This window comes from Grus americana, chromosome 2 (genome assembly GCF_028858705.1).
Source record: "Grus americana isolate bGruAme1 chromosome 2, bGruAme1.mat, whole genome shotgun sequence".
Classification (NCBI taxonomy): Eukaryota; Metazoa; Chordata; class Aves; order Gruiformes; family Gruidae; genus Grus; species Grus americana.
The window spans coordinates 31,903,374-31,919,503 of record NC_072853.1 but is presented as its reverse complement, the minus strand read 5'-3'; the positions used below and the strand labels follow the sequence as shown (position 1 = coordinate 31,919,503).

The following is a 16,130-nucleotide window of genomic DNA, read 5'->3' as shown; positions in this document are numbered from 1 at the left end:
CCTTCTCCAATTTCAGTTACATATCAGCTTGGATTTTGCCCTGAACAGCGAAAAAATTATTGATCAAACAGACAGCTCAAGTATTGAGCTGCCTAATCAAAGGATCAGCAAACACTTGAATAAGTAGACCTCTCATATTTATATGCAAATGCAGAGACTTACATTTGACAGTGTTGCAGTTTAACCCAGCAGGCAGCTAAAACAACCACACAGTTGTTCACTCCCTCCCTCCCCCCTGCAGTGGGTTGGGGGAGAGAATTAAGAAAGAAAAAGGTAAAACTCGTTGGCTGAGATAAAGACAGTTCAATAGGACAGAAATGGAAGATAACAACAACAATAATAAAAGAATATGCAAAACAAGTGGTGCACAGCACAATTGCACACTGCCTGCAGACCACTGATGCCCAGCTATTTCCTCAGCCATAGTTTAAACCCATAGTCAGCTTCCCCTAAGTTATATACGGACCATGACGTCATATAGTATGGAATATCCCTTTGGCTAGTTGGGGTCAGCTGTCCTGGCCATGTCCCCTCCCAGCTTCTTGTGCACCCCCAGCCTCCTTGCTGGCGGGGTGGTGTGAGAAGCTGAGAAGTCCTTGGCTTAGTGTAAACATTGCTTTGCAACAGTTAAACATCAGCGTGTTATCAACATTATTCTCATCCTAAATCCAAAACACAGCACTGTACCAGCTGCTAGATAGAAAATGAACTCTATCCCAGCTGAAACCAGGACAGACAGACTATATATGTCATCTCGAGTACAACATGACTGGGCTTAAGCATCTTCCCTTGTTTCTGGTGCACTGTTGCTTAAAAACTATTTAGTTATTTATTTTTAAATAGTTTGCAGGCATTTAACAGGCATTAAGATGTCTCTGTTTCAAATACAGTGGAAAGTATTAAACTCCCAAGAATATTAGCATCATTTACCTGTATGTGACCCAAATGTATAGAAATATGTGCTAAGATGTAAAAACTGACTCCCACGTATGTTCTTTCAAATTTCTTATTTTTTTGTGCAGCACCTGTGGATCCAGGCGGACGCACCAGGAGCACAGACCTCATTTTTAACAGGCTTTGTAACAGTCTACACAAACAGATGGCAATAGAAGAAACTAGTGAAAGAATTGCCACACCACATATCTTGCCTACTTTGCTGTCTATTTTATAAACAACTCGAGGGCTGATTTACCGACGAGGAGTTGGGCAGCGGGCACTGGATGTGACGGGAACGCACAAGCAGAAGGCAGCTGCCCAGCGCAGAGCATTGCTCGCCCGAGTGGCACTGCCTCCAACCGTGTGACTCGATGCAGCGTCTTCAGTGAAGCTACGCCGATTTACACCAGTTGAAGAAGATCTGGCCACGCGTGCAGTCGTGTCTGCCTGCCAGGAAGCAGCCCAGCAAACAGAGGCTCGGCAGAGCAAGGCTTATGTCACACTGTCAGGCAGCAGGATGGCAGTGACAGCCCAGCCAGCTCCCCTGATCTTCTAGGGGGACACTGGAGAACTCCTGTTTCTCCTTACATTGTCTGCTGGGATTCTGGATGGACTTAGATGTCTAAGAAAGTCTCCTCTGTGCACAGTTTGAATCCTAGAGGCCCGGGTAAATTAAACAGTCTTGCAACTATGGCCTATTTTGTGCCGCTATGTTTTGTTCATACAGATAAAAGAGCTCATTTTACAGTAACAGTAATAAAACTATCTCTAAAAATCACTAAATTATTTTACGAGGTTGGAGGAAAGTATCTGTATGGAAGTTGACTGCATCCAAAACTCCCTATAAAAAAACCCCACGATAGTGGGAATATGCTTTGGGAAACTAGCTGCTTAAAAAACACACCTTATCTTAATAATCCTGATGCCTTTGCCATGTTTCCATTTTTGTACAAACTTCCTTTTCTCTCTCAACCCATAAAGTTATACTTCCTTTACTTCAGCTGGAGGGCACCATAACTGGACTCAACCCCAGTGTCACTTCATTCCAAAACCAACAAGATCCCTCGCAAGCCACTGGCTGCTTTCCAGACTGGGTGGGGGGGGAGGCAAGGGACGGGGGACGGGGGACGGGGGGGGGCACAACATGACATGATGAATTTGCGTTGTCAATAGATAAATAATTATAACTTAATTGTCCTAGGCCTACGTACAATATCAACACTATATAGCTGTTAAAGAAGACACAGTTCAGGATGAGGATTTTTTATTTCCATCTGATTTACTATGTAATCAGTTGGTCTAATTCCATCAAAAAAGTCTTTTGATTAAACACCACCTAAAAAACCACCAATAGCTAACAAGACGGTTTAGCAGCAGCCAACTTGCCATACAACTCTGTTAGGTTTTTTATAAACAATTTTTCCATTCTGACTTTGTGACCATCTCTTTCTAAAATAGATGTGAGCATGCTAAGTGTTAGGGACTGCCAATAAAACTTCCCTCTGGTAAGAAAACAAAAGCCACAGGATTTTTTTTAAAACAAGGCTTTAGCAACATTTTTGATCCACTGCATAACAAATGTGCAGCTTAATGGGGGAAGCGAAAGAAGGAATCAATATATTTCAGCCTAGCATATTAATGGAAAACAATAATGAAATGTACATATTTGACATGATACACTAAAAAGATTTAAATTAAACCCCCAGAAGGACATAAGGTTTTGGTTTATTCTTACTACTCCATACAGTATTTCCAGTTCAAGTTCTCGTAACAGAGTTTTTTATGTAAAAAGGCTGTAATTTTTGCCATCCCAAAACGGTGTCCTCGCTGGAAAGAAAGAATGCATTGAATTTCCATTTCGCCAGAAATCTCTATTCATACTGGAATACAAAGAGATAAGACAGATTCTTGCAATGATGCTTGGAAACAATCTGCCCTGAATTTCAATGTATTATTACATTTTCGAGTATACTTTGCATTTAATTACTTGCTTCACCAGCGGTTGCTCATTACACATAAACCATGTCAATCTAATCACTCTAAGCATTTGTAAACTGCTGCTCTCTAACAATATGGAAGATAATGCATTTTAAGGTCACTGCAAGTGTTCTTTACAATATACAGTATGCATTAATGTATAGTAACGTAGCATTCATTTTCAACCAGGCTAGGACAAAGTCCCTATCTTTACCATTTGACTGAATATACAAAACCATCCAGAGTACTTATTTTCTAGATGTTAAAATACAAACCTAAACATTTACGTTGCTTGGATTCACACTATGCTGTTAGGCAGCAAGAACTGGAGTCAGCAAGAAGTTTCTACCCTTTCATTATCACGTGTATGTCAGCGCTTATCTGGCTAAATATAACTAATCTACAAAAAGCGTATACCCCAGCACCAGCCTGAGGTGTTTCTGAATTATACAGCATCTATCCAGATGAATGACAGAAACTTTTCACTCCCACATTTGAAATTCAGTACCCATCCAGGGCCCTGTTGTACCCCAAATAGCACAATGACCTATTTGTGACATCTGAAATTCTGCACTAACTGGCACAAGAAGCACAAATGTTATTAGAACTGGACAGAGGTGTGTTACTAAGATTACAGGGGGAGACAGTGAGGAACACTGGGAATCCATGGCCCTTCCCATACACCGTTTTCAGGTCTAAACAAAAATAATTCAGAGAGATTTGAGCCTTTTTCTCTCCACTACATGAACAAAGGGATGAAGATGTGGAAGTATGGCAGTTTCCTTTTCCATCCCATATGCAACCACAGTAAGTTCCTTACAGAAAAGGACATGACATGACTTCTAAGATAATCAGACACCAATTAGTAAAAGTTACCAAATATTAATACTAATTATTGAACACATACACCTTCAAAATTTGCTTGCAACATTTAAGTCTCAAAGCAATAACCCCATGCTCTGTATTTCAGATGCTGTGCACGCAAGTGGACGACTTCCTGTCACCACTCTGCAAACCCAGCTAGCCCTCAGAAACACATTGCCTCTACACATCTGAAAATTAAGAAGCTAGCTTGGAAAGCCTTAAACAGAAGGAAAGCAGAATATTTGCAAAGAACGGGTTCATTTTTCAGTTAACAATCCTGTTGCCACACTTAAAGCTTTGCTAAACACGCTCACCATCGAGTGCTCAGGAACTGCACCAGGCTAAAAAGGGCTTGGCTGGCCAAGAAAGGGCAGTCATAACTGCTCTCCCAATTATTGGTTTCACAAATGGCGAGTTTAAAATGAACTAAACCAATTATCACATTTTCTCGTGGCGACGTACGTGCCTGGCCGTGCAAGCGGGAGGGGTGCCTGCCAGGCAGCGTGTTCCCCTCGCCTCTCCTGCGGCGAAAGCAGCGTGAGCGGTGCCCAGTGCCACCAGGGCAAGCTGTGGCCAGGCATGGGACAGGAGAGGGACTGGAAATGCGTGCCCTGGGCTGGCCAAGGAGCACTGAGGGACAGAAGAGGAGGATACACCTGGGTCTTGCTGGCCACCTCTGGGAAAATTTAAAAAAACCTGGAACTGGAGATAAAAGCAAGTGTGCTCATGCAGGGTAGCAAGGAAGTTGAAACAAACTTTTTTGTTCTTATTTCTATTATTTTACTGGTTGTAATTACAAGCTGTAATTAGTAAGTGCCATCAAATCAGGTGTTCCTACTGCACTGGCTGAAGCCCTGAAACCTCACATCAGGGTATTTTCTATGGTATGCCTATGAACATCTGTTTTCTCTGAAATGGCGATTTTTGCTATTGTAAAAAAACGCAAAGAGCATCTGAGAAGCCAGTGAAAAGGTATCTCCTGGTTTTGCTGCCCCTAATTTTGATTCCATCTACATTAAGAAGTTGTACACAACAGCTTAAGTTTTAAGTAGTTTACTACAGCCTTGTGCATGGACTGTCTTATGGACAGAAATATCAGTTTGGCCTGTATTTCCCAAATTTCATGTGCAAATAAAATATCTTTAATTTCAACTCTTTCAAGACCATTGCTGAAGATGTATGAGAAGCTCTACTTGTCTCTTTTTTCATTTACTGGTGGTTCGGGATCAGTAAGGATGGCAGTGGTTCAAAGCAGAAGGGAGAAATATCAGCACTTCTTCTATCATCTCATTCAGCATCAAGCAAGCAGAGCTCCCAAAAATCAGCACATCTAAGAGGCAGTGGGAGACTCACCACACTTAGCAGAAGATTTTTGAAATGCTACCTCACTGCTTCTCAGTAAGAAACCCTTGTTCGGTTCATCTGCATTTGAAAGCCCTTCTCTGTCTGGATAGAGATACATAGCAGAGTAAGTCTACAGAAAAGAAAAACAGATTAGCTTTACTTTCAAGATCTCTTGCAAATAAGGTACAGAGAGGTGTGAGATTTCTAAGGTCAGAAGTGACTGAGATGCTGCAGATCATAGACCACTTAAAAGGGTACAGAAATGTAACCCATTTGCCTTAACATCCTGGGCACAAAGATAATTTACTTTCCTTGTTTAAATTATGGGATTTCAGTGAAATTAAACCAAGGTAGTTCAAAGATGTATCCAACTGTTGTAACTTCTGAATGAAATAGGCACTGCAAATGAAAGCTTCAAGGGCCAGTGCTGATCCCTGAAGCTGAGAGCCTGGAGGAGATAGAACAAGATCAGAATGAAGCACACATCCGTATTTCTTCTAACCGATTTCAAGCCTGGAAGTAGAAAGCCTGGTCCTTCAGAGCAGATGAACAAGCAAGGAACATTGCCCCCAGTTGGGAGATTCTATGTTTGGGTCCAGACAAAAACATTTACAATTTTCCTGCTCAGAGTGGGAGAGGTGCCAGAAAAGGAGTTTATTTTTGGGTCTGACTATGAAGAGAAGTGGTATCACAGTTTAATCTCGTTATCCCTGGAAGCACTAGTAGAAACCTGCGGATGCCAAATGTGACCTTCTCATCCTCAGCCACTCCAGAAACCAGCCACCTATCAAACCACTTGCAAACTAAGGGGATGCAACGATGTCTCACAGGAGAACAGCCCTCAAAGAACCTGAAAAACAATCAAGCCTAAAGTTAAGCACAGCCCAACCAGTCAAATGGCTGCTGTCCTCTAAAGGAGGAAGGCGTGCTCCCATTCTCACCTTCCTTTTCCTCCCTATGCATGCCCTAGCTGTGATATCCCATCTTTTCCTCTACACTATCAAGATGCTTGACAGGCTTTTCCCTGAGTCACCTTAACTTACAGAAGTTAATGAGTCTACAGACTCTCTGCTGCACGTGTTTCCTGCTGTTTCAGTAGCCCACAAAAGCACACAAGGAATTCTGGTGCAAGCCCAAGGTAGTCAGTGCATGGCTGGGAGCTGGAGGAAGGATGGAGAGGAGAATGCTTTACCCCTTTTGGAACTGATGAAACATTAAATCACCTCACCATGGCTCCACAAACACCATCTGGTTTTGCTCAGTGCCTGGGCACGAAGCATGCTGTGCTGCAAAGGCTGCTGCTTCTCCAGCAGAGAGACCGACCAGCGTGGAAGGAGAAACACCTCCAAGACCAACCACTTCTCTCCTGCCCTGAGAAAGTAAGGAGAATTGCCTAGAACAGCGGTGGCCATGCATGCTGAAGCAAAATATCACTGTAAATCCTTAGCAACCACCAGTTCACCCTTATTCAGTTTTCTGCTTTTTCCATAGAGCTCTGTAAGCCAGATGAGCACCCCTTTCCATGGCCTTATGAAGCACCAGTGAACCACAAGCTACAGAGGAACCACTGCTAACCTAGACCTAAGAGCAGTAAGAACTGCATCAGTGTTCTCTTTAGAAGTATTTTAAAGCAGAAAAATCAGGTATTTTTTCTTTTGGCAGCACTTACATTTGTCACAATTACATTAAAAAAAAGGACACTGGTTGAGAAATACGAGGTCAAAAGCATTTTTGATCCAAAGAGAGTTCTTTCCGCCATTTCAAAGGGATAGGCATGTATACATAAAAGATCAGGCTGGCTCAAATGTTTAGCTTGCCAACTTTACAAAGTCCAGTTTATAGAAGGAGATTGTACAATTTGTTCTCTGTGTCAGCATGATGCGGGCATTAGCCACTTTATCTGCTGAAGCAGAAAAAGAAAAATTTAAGTAACCATCCAGTCTTATGACTGCTTGTCATAATTGTGCTGCCTATCTAAAGTTCAAGTAACCTTTTATCCATTAGGTTAAAAAAATACACTAAAGATGGTAAAACAATGAGCTATATAATTTCACACTTCAGTATCTAATCACTGAGGCATTTTACCTTCCCTCTGATTCTGTGTCCAGTTATCATAATGGTTTCCTATAGTCTGAAGCAATACTTAAAAATTATTAGGACGGCTGTGGAAAGGTTTTAGGAGACTAATGGATGCACCCTTGTGGTTACATAATTGGGCTGAAATCCCAAATCTGCTTAAACTAGTGGGACTTTTCCATCAACTTCAGCTGGGTTAGGATATTATGGAAATTCGATTTTTTTTTTTTTTTGCAAAACCGCCAATAAAAAGATCTGTATTTTTATCCAAAGTTCAAGCAACAGAAGTTGTTCAGTTTCCTGTCTTCATTAGTTTTGTTGTCAAACAACAAATACCACCCACACATGTACTTTTTCATACAATGAGACAAATGTCACTGCAATCATCGTTTGGGATTGGAAAGTTTGGCAAGGCGCCAGAGCGGTGAAAGTGATCCCATCACAGATTGTTCAGCAGCAGCGATAACGTTAAATTCCTACACGCTCTCTTCGGCAATGTGCTACAGTGAAAAAAAATCAACACAAGTCCGTGAAATTGAAGCTGATCACCATAGGAGCTAATGCACACTCTTTTTATTTGCTTTGTATTTGCTGTTCAATTTTTGCAAATAAACAAAAACACTCACAAGAGTTTCTCTCCTAGCCTACCATCCTTCTGTAGTCTTTGGGCTGGCTACAAGCAGCAGGAATGTTCAAGTTGCTCACTATGTTTAGAAAAAAGCGATTCAATAAATCACTTGAAAGTATTACAGAGCCAATGGGCACTCTCATTCTGAGGGGGGAAAAAAAAATAAAAAAGCATCACTGCTCAATCTACAGCAGCATTAACAGAGCGGACACCAACCAGGACCAGCATGCTCCCTACTGCCCAAGCAGCAAAGCTCCCATCTTTGAGCTGGCCAAGCGGCACAGTTTGAGGCACAGATTTATCCCACAGTCTGCTAAGACCTCTCTGGTGCTCTCATATCACTGGAATTTTTAATCTAGCAGCTGGGAAAACACAGAGGAGGACTTGAGGGTTCAAAGCTGATCTACAGGACTGTTAGGCTTCTCCATAACTTTGGGTCAGAAGCAAGGTTGGAAGAACACAGGGTCAGGAAAGGCACTGATGGTCTGCGTGTCTGCAGTTGTCACAGGGCACATTACAAATATTAATTACCAGACCATGAAAAGAACTCTCTCAACATTTAGTTTTCAGATGCAAAAAAAAAATATCACTTCCATCTTCAAGAAGGAAGACCCAGGGAACTACTGCTTCACCTTGATCCCCAGGAAGGTGATGGAGCAGCTAATCCTGGAAACCATTTCCAGGCATACCGAGGACAAGAAAATTATTGGGAGTAGTCAGAATGGCTTCACCAAGGGGAAGTCATGATTTGCCAGCCTGATGAACTTCTAGGACAAAATGACTGGCATGGTAGATGAGAGGAGGACAGTGGCTATTATCTCTCTAGACTTCAGGAAGGTTTTTGACACCATCTCCCATAACACCCTCATACACGAGCTGATGATGTATGGGCTGGATGAGCAGCAGTGAAGCGGGCCGAAAACTGTCTGAACGTCTGGGCCCAGAGGGTGCTCATCAGCGGCACAAAGCCTAGCTGGAGGCCAGTAAATGCTGGTGTGCCCCAGGGGTCAATACTGGATCCAGTCCTGTTCAATGTCTTCATTAATGATCTGGATGATGCAGAGTGCAGCCTCAGCAAGTTTGCAGATGATACAAAACCAGGAGTGGCCGATAAGCCAGGAGGTCATGCTGCCATCCAGAGAGACCTTGACAGACTGGAGAAATGAGCCAACAGTAACCTTGTGATGTTCAGCAAGGGGAAGTACAAAAACCTGTACCTGCGGAGGAACAACCCCAGGCACCAGTGCATGCTGGGCACCACCCAGTTGGAAAGCAGCTTTGCAGAAAAGGACCTGGGCATACTGGTGGACACCAAGTTCTACACGAGCAGGCAACATGACCTTGCAGCAAAGGCGGTGAGTAGTGTTCTGGGCTGCATTAGACAAAGTATTGCCAGCAGGTGGAGAGAGGTGGTCCTGCCCCTCTGCTCAGCACTGGTGAGGCCACACCTGGCGTGCTGGGTCCAGTTCTGGGCTCCCCAGAACAAGAGAGAGACATGGACATATTGGAGAGAGTCCAACAAAGGGCCACCAGGATGATTAAGGCACTGTACCATCGCTCCTACAAGGAGAAGCTGAGAGAGCTGGGACTGTTCAGCCTGGAGAAGGAAAGGCTCAGGGGGTCTCATCAATGTGTGGAAATACCTGAAGGGAAGGTACAAAGAAGACATAGCCAGACTCTTTCCAGTGGTGCCCAGTGACAGGACCAGAGACAATGGGCACAGACTGAAACATGAGAGGTTCCCTCGGAACATCAGGAAACACTTTTTCACTGTGAGGGTGGCAGATCACTGGCACAGGTTGCCCAGGGAGGTCGTGGAGTCTCCATCCTTGGAGATACTGAGAAACCATCTGGACATGGTCGTGGGCAGCCTGCTCTGGGTGTCCCTGCTTGAGCAGGCGGGTTGGACAAGATGACCCCCAGAGGTCCCTTCCAACCTCAACCATTCTGTGGTTCTGCAATAAAGACTGAGCAGCACATTTCTATCTACTTGTACACACTGCACACCTGAAGGCAGCCAACTGATCATTCTTAGCTGAACTCATTCTAGACTGAAAACAGTCTAGCAAATAAGGATCAAAACTGTTAGCAATTCCATCGGACCTCTTTATTCTCATACAGTTACAGTTTTCTAATACAATTACTTTTAAGGGCAACGCGGTTATGCTTGGTCTGTGTCCAACAAAAAAACAACAACAAAAAATTACATCAAAAATCCTGAGCAAATTACTCCCATTCATGCTTTACTACAGGAAAGTGGAGAGGAGAAAAAAAATCTTACCATCTCACCTCCTTCAGCTCTGCCTCCACTATTCCGTACTATGTATAAACTTTTTTTTTTTTTAAATATTTTTAATAATGAAGAAAAAAAATCCCAAGTCTAGTCATGCAGTTTCCACATCAACTTCACTAGGCAGGTTTTTACTCAAGGACTATAAGAAACTGAATGAAGTTTGAAATTTAAAAAATTAATAAAGTTTATCTATTTACAAAAACATGGCTAAGATGCTGGTGTGAATCCGCCTCTCTTGTCTGAGCCTTTAGTTGTTCTCCACAGTCCATCAGCATCCATTTGTTATCTCGTGTTACTCTAACTTCACAGAGAAGAGGATGGAGCAGGGTTATGGTTGTTCTAGGTTTGCACACAGTCTAGCCTAAAAGGATCCTGCTCCAAGGTCAGAGCATGATTTCTGGTGTTATAATAACTATTAGTATTTACAAAAAATATCTTTATCATTATTAATCCAAGAGGGAACATTTCAGTTTACTCTTTGGTTAGTACGCAAATTCCTAATGTGTCTTTGAGATCTCTCCACCGCTAAGTGAATCTGGTATTTGAAGTTTGCATTTTGCAAACTGCCTGTTAAAATATACTTGCATGCATGTATGAAAGCTAAATTAAATAGCACTTTGCTAATGAAGCAAAAAATAAGTTTGTTTTGCCCAAGATGATCCTATAATCCACTCAAATAGTAGAGCTGAAAGTCTGACTTAAAGGATGACAATGAATTCACACCTGGCTTTAGAAAGAATGCAGAGAAAAGGAGCAGAGGAGCACAGAGAAGATTCAACCCAGCCAAACAACCCACATAACAGGCAACTGATTTCTTCCAGACAAATTCTGAACATTCTTCTACATCCCATATATCACACAAATGTATCTATATTTAAGAAAACAACACCACCCCCCAAAAAAAAACCCAACACAACCCCAAAAGAAACCCCATCATGTCCAAAAGCATACTTTTTACTGGATTAACTTGAACTTCTACCAATATCTGCCATCCCTGCTCCGAAACCTTTAGCATAGCCTTGCATGTGCTCCAGACTTTGCACTTGTTGCAAACTCCACTTTGCAAGGTGGGCAAAACTGAGCCCAATGGCCGTGAAGTTGAAATCTTGCTTACGCAGCTTAGGCTTTCATATTCCTCCAGTGTCACAGCACAGCCCTCTGGGTCTTTAGTTTTCAGACTAAACATCTGCTTGTTTCTCACCATTTTGGGAGCTGCATATTTGCGGGAAATTCATCCTTCTGACCTACCAAGAAGTGCTTGCACACAAGCCAGTATCTGGAACGGATAATTTCATGGGTGCTTATGGTAAGGTAAAGGGCAGAGACCATGGTAATGTAACGCTTGAGGAACAGGAGCGGCCCTCATAGTGAGCTGGGTTAGAAACGTCCTGTGTCCATAATCTGAGCCTGGAGACAGAAATTGGGCTGGAGACAAGGTGGCAGCTCAAGTGGGTTGAACAGAAGAAACCACTAACCCCTTTACTATTTGTAACAGTAGAGAAAACATTGCAACACGTTGGCAAGTTATCACAAGCCCATATTCACTACCAGCCCGAATCCTCAAGCATAGCACTTCAGTGGTTTACAGGCAAATTAATGTCGCTCTGCGACTTGCAGTGGGGCTTCCTTACCAAGTACCACTTAAACTCAGCATCGCAGACTGCTGACAGACCCTACTTCATAACCTTCTCTCCATATCACCAAAAAGACCGGTTTCCACAGACTGAATTAACCCCAGCGTGGTACTAACACGGCTGCTTGTGGTATCTGAAGCAAGCTCCATGCAAAAGATGGAATAAAGAAATAAACAGGACTGCAAATTAATCTACGCTTCAAGACAAAGTACTGGTAATTACGCTATTTATTCTTTTTCATCTAATTTCAAACGGCTGGAAATCTAGATGCAGCCAAAGCAGCAAGTATGGGTTGCAAAGAAAGAGCTTCATGTGCAAAATGAGTCTGTATAATCAGCACCTTGGTGTTATTTGTTTTCCTATATAGATGAATGAACTAGTCCTGACAAAATAAGACATCCCAGCACTTCTCAACAAGGCTTTACAGGCTCTCAAAGTCTCTGGCACTATCCTGCCATTACCCACCAGCTACACACAGCACGCTCATGCCTCTTCCAGCATCATGTTAGAATAGCAGGGGCAACAAAGAGGAACCAAAGTGTTCTCCAGTGTCCTCCACTTGGATATCTATGTGGCTACAGCAATATAAAAAGGCAATTTTTGTATCTTCTCCATGACCAACAGTCTCTCTCACTATTTTGTCATGTCTGTTCTCTCCTTCCAAGACTTTAGAAATTGGAGAAATAAGATTTGTCTTTATACAGTATTTCTTCCTCTCTCTACCCCCATACTTAAGAGTGAGGGTCAAAAACAGACCACCAGTGGTGTGGGCCCAGAGTGGACTTCTTTCTGGTGGAGACACCACGGCTATAAGACCTGATGATGTAGGTACTTTTTTATCTTGACTAGTGGACCAAGTTCTCAGGCACTTTTTAAAAATACTAATTCTGCTGCAGACCCTATGAGGCATTTATCCAAGTATCAGAGGTACCCCATGGAAGTGACTTTGTGAAGAGCCTGTCAAACCTCTAGCTTTAAAATGCCATTCTACCCAAAGGCACAGATATCAAGTGTACATGTGCATTATCTGTATCTATACCACACAGCAAAATATTGTGTGCTGCTTTTTAATTGCATTATCTGGATAGCATATAGTGCAAAACCAGCACCTGGACTACTTTGCTTTCAAGTCTGATTAAATTCTGAAGCTCTTCAGGACGTCTCTTGTTCTCAAGGTTACTGAACGCTGCAACAATTTATGCCCCATCTCAGCAGTGGACACCCCTTCAATCCCCTCTGGTCCCAGACCCCAACTCAGAAGGCCAGGTCAGGGAGTCAAATGCTGCTGACACCATACCAGTCCTCTGTTTGGCAGGAATCCTGTTTGACAAACCACAGCCGGATCGTGCCAGCCTTGTTACCCTCTTGCAGTTTGGCAGTCAGTCCTCTGCATTCATTTCATACCCAGTTTTCTCACATTTAATCTGTTGCCTTAAAATTACTTGGAAGAACCCTTAGATTAAGCTTTATGGACTCCTACACTAAGAATTCCTAAAGAAATATACAGAAAGCAAAGAGAATTTCTTTAAAATGTTAAATTGTAACAGTTTTCTTAGTTTATAGTACTCAAAAATATAAATAGTGAAAGCAAAAACTGAGCAGGTCATGATGGTTAGAAGTATTCTTCCAAACAGAGTAAATACCTGCACCTGGTTGGTGAACTACAGGACTGCAGATGACTTGAGAGTTTATTAGGTACTCTAAAAGTAGCCTAATAGATGAGGTTAGTGCAGTAATGTCTATGAGGCAGATGTACTGTCCAGGGAAGTATATACATGCAAGTGCAATGTTCTTATATGCATATACAGTCTTAAGTGCAAGGCAGAAATAACAGCAACCTCTGCTTACGTTAACAGACCTACTACTCGAAAGCGTGCCGAGGGCTGACAAAGAGAAGAGTACACTCTGACAACCCACGTTACATGCAGATTATACCTATGTAATCCAGCTGATATTTCAGATTATTGTGCTCCATTTGAGAATTTCACATTTGTTACCTGTTAGGTACACCAGGGAAGTTTCTCTAAGCCTCCTCCACCACTTGGGAGTTTTCGTGCGATGGGGAGACTGATGGGACCAGAAGCACATTTTGGTGCCCTTCATCCTTAGTCTACTAGGCAAGTGTCAAAAAAATTTGTAGCAGCAAAGTTATCCCAGCCTGCCAAGCCTCAGGAGCACAGACAGTCTGACCCAGACAGACCACAACCACATCTCACGGCCTTTGACAGACTCACTGAAGAGCTACACAGACAGGGTCCAATGACCCAACTGGGTCAGATTTATCCTGTCACTGATATAACAAACTTGCTCTGAAGCAATATGGGGATAACTTGTGTTTCTGCTGCTGCTTTCCTCTTTTGTCATTTGTTTGGTTTGGGTTTGTTTCCTTTTTTTTTTTCTTCTATGGATACAAGGAAGACCCCAGTGGTATTATGGCACTACTGCTAGGCCAACCCTGTTCTCTTGTTAAGTAAGAATCATTATCTAGATTAAAAAAATAATAATAATAATTCAAATGGATACCCTTTAAACTTTTATAAACATTTATTTTCCATAACCAGTGCAGACCTATCAGACGAATCCTCTGTAGACCTGCATACAGACTTAACCCTACTATCCAGGTTATCCCAAGAGAAAAATAATTACCAAAAACCCCTCATGATAAAGCAATTAAGCCTAAATCAGCAGGATGTCAGCCTGTGAGCATTCAGCAGGTTGTTTCAAGACGCACCAAATTCTGAGGACTGCCCGAGCACGCTTCCATAGGATTTGAATCGGCCCTTCACACAGCATTGCTGCATTCAGAAACTCGTCACAAATCGCCCACCCAGGTCTCCTCACCACGGCCACCTTCCCCTTCCCGCGCAGGGGCCCTCCAGCGCCCTGCCCAGCACCGCCTAACCCGCACAGCCCGCGGGCACGACTCTCGTCTTGTGCAAACGGCCAGGCTGAACATCCTTCACACCCCCTCACAGCCCCGCTGCTGCACACTTCACCCAGGAAAAGTCTTTATTCTCAATACTCAAACTACTTCAGATACCGGTGACTCCCCACACAGCTGCCCGCACCGGCCGTCCCCGGAGCTCCGGAGCCGCCGGAGCCAGCTCGCCGCCGCCTTCCCGGCGGGCCGCAGCGGGCACCCGCTTCCTCTGGGACTTGTTGAGCGCGGGCCCGTCCGCACCCGGCCCCCCCACACAGCACCCCAGCCGCCCCCGGGGGCCGCCCCGCCGCCAGCCCGCTCCCAGCCCCGCCGCCAGCCGCAGGCCGCCCGGCCGAGGCGGGGCACAGCGGCCGCCCCCACCGCTCCCCCGGCCCGGGGCACCGGCCGGTTCGGCCTGCCCCGCCCCGGCAGCCCGGCACCCCCGCCCGAGCCCCTCCGCCGGCACCGAGCCGAGCCGGGCCGGGCCGGGCGGCTGCTGCCGCCACCGCCCCGCTCCCGCCCTCGCCCTCCCGGGACGCACCTTAAGGCTCCCCCGGAGGGGGCCCTTGCCGTGGCCGGTCAGCGCCGGGGGGGGGCTCCCCAGGCCGCCCTCCTCCTCCTCCTCTTCCTCCTCCACCTCTACCACCACGTCCTCGTCTTCGTCCTCCTCCTCCAACGCCGCGGCGGAGCCCTCTCGCCGGGGCGGCCTCCAGGCGCTCTCGGGCTTGGGGGGCCGGACCCCGTCCGCCTGGGCGGTCGCCGGCCCCGCGCTCAGCCGCCGGCTGCCCATGCTGGAGCGCTTAGCCAGGCGCCGCGCCTGCATGGTGCCTCCGCCCGCCCGGCCCGGCCCGCCTCCCGCCGCGCTCAGCCCCGGCTGCGGGCAGTGGCCCCGCCGCGGGCGCACAGCGGCAGCGCCGAGCCCAAGGGGCGGCGGCGACGCTCACCGGGGGGCGGCGGTGGGTGTGTGCAGCGGGCGCGCCGCGGCCATGGGGGCCCGCGGGCGCGGCCGCCCCGCCGCTCGCCCACCTGCTCCCGCCGCCCTTCTCCTCCGCCGGCTGCCCGCCCGACCCGGCTGTCGGGCGCGGCGCGGGGTCCGCTCCCGCTCGCCCTTTCTCGCCGCCGCTGGTCCCCGGCACCAAAACCCGGACTGGATTCCCGCCGACCGCGGCTCCGCCAGGCGCTGCGCGGGCCCGCGCTGCCTCCGCCTGCAGCTGCGGGCGGGTTTCCCGGCGGAGCCGCGCCGTCCCCCGCCGCCCACCTGCTTGGCCCCAGGTACGCCGAAGGGAGTGGGGTGCCGGTCCGTCCCTGCCGGCGCGGTCCCGCCCGCGTTCAGCCTGTTTAAATGCCAGGAGGGCCGGGGGTGCCCGGCAGCCTCGGCATGCGGGACAGGCTGCCTGATGGCTCGGGCCTGGCTGAAATAAAATTATTTCGCCTCTCCCCAAAAAACATAAATGGGAA

The 16,130-nt window shown here is 45.9% G+C and overlaps 1 protein-coding gene across 2 annotated transcripts in view; it reads right to left on the bottom strand.

Moving 5' to 3' along the window:
* The window catches only part of ZNF704 (zinc finger protein 704), a 115,606-nt gene extending 100,111 nt beyond the window's left edge, over positions 1-15,495 (bottom strand). For both annotated transcript variants that reach the window (XM_054814771.1, XM_054814770.1), the window contains exon 1: positions 15,214-15,495. In XM_054814771.1, coding sequence (XP_054670746.1) covers positions 15,214-15,495 — 282 coding nt within the window. The remainder of the gene's footprint in view (positions 1-15,213) is intronic.
* Positions 15,496-16,130: the final 635 nt, after the last annotated feature.